Genomic DNA, 886 nt, shown 5'->3' on the forward strand with positions numbered 1-886 from the left:
CTAGCGGGGATGTTTCCGTCGCATAAGGAACACGCGTAACGCGACTGAACGAGGCGCAGCGCCCCGCGACGCTGTTGATTGCCCAGATAGCAAGAACGTTGGTGAGCGAGCAACGTCGACTCCTGGGGATAAGCACGGCCGCATCGACGGCACACCAGACACAATTCCGTCTCGACCTCGCGACAGTGTTGCGGCGGCCCGTTCTCATCGGAGCCACACGGAGGCGTAGGTAACCGGACAGTCTCTAGGCCAGGATGATTCGGGTCTTGCTGCAAAAACGCTTGCATCAGAGAGCGCGGCACCTGGACCTGAGTGCCTCCCTCCACGTGCAACGACATTAGACCACTCCCGTGCATGCTGCCGCTCAAACCTGGAGCCGCTACTGAAAGCAAACGATTGATCGACGCTGTTAGAGTGTTGTACTGGTAACGGCGTTTGCGGACACAGGCAGTTCCCGCCTTTACGAATTCGTTTCTTTAGAAATTTTTATTTTCAAATTTTCGGCGAATCGCCTTACGAATTCCCGATTTACGAACGGTCACCTGGAACTGATTGATTCGTAAAGGCGGGAACTACCTGTGGAGTCCAGTAAGTCGTAAATAACATTTTAATAAAAGGAGAACCTCAACAGGGGACGGTTTAATGAATTATTCCATTTAGTCCTGTTTTTAAGAATTTCTCTAGCAATTAAAGGTAAACCCTATTTTTTCTAAGTTGTAGCAATAGTATACAGATAAATATAAGAAACGAAAGTTTATACACAATTTTACATCGAAAAGCATTGAAAAGCGTGAAGTACGATATACAAAAACAACAATGTGCACACCAGCGATTTAACAATGTTTAAAAACAATTGCGATTGAAATGTTTTTATTCGTCACTTTCT

At 46.6% G+C, this 886-nt stretch overlaps 1 protein-coding gene across 1 annotated transcript in view; it reads right to left on the bottom strand.

Annotated features, from left to right (window-relative positions):
• The window catches only part of LOC108572069, a 725-nt gene extending 387 nt beyond the window's left edge, over nt 1-338 (bottom strand). The window contains 2 exon segments of the mRNA XM_017934256.1: nt 1-17; nt 19-338. The exon segment at nt 1-17 is cut by the window's left edge and continues 387 nt beyond it. Of these exon segments, the coding sequence (XP_017789745.1) occupies nt 1-17; nt 19-338 (337 nt within the window).
• Between the last annotated feature and the right edge of the window lie 548 nt (nt 339-886).

This window comes from Habropoda laboriosa, unplaced genomic scaffold (genome assembly GCF_001263275.1).
Source record: "Habropoda laboriosa isolate 0110345459 unplaced genomic scaffold, ASM126327v1 scaffold67, whole genome shotgun sequence".
In the NCBI taxonomy this organism is placed as follows: domain Eukaryota; kingdom Metazoa; phylum Arthropoda; class Insecta; order Hymenoptera; family Apidae; genus Habropoda; species Habropoda laboriosa.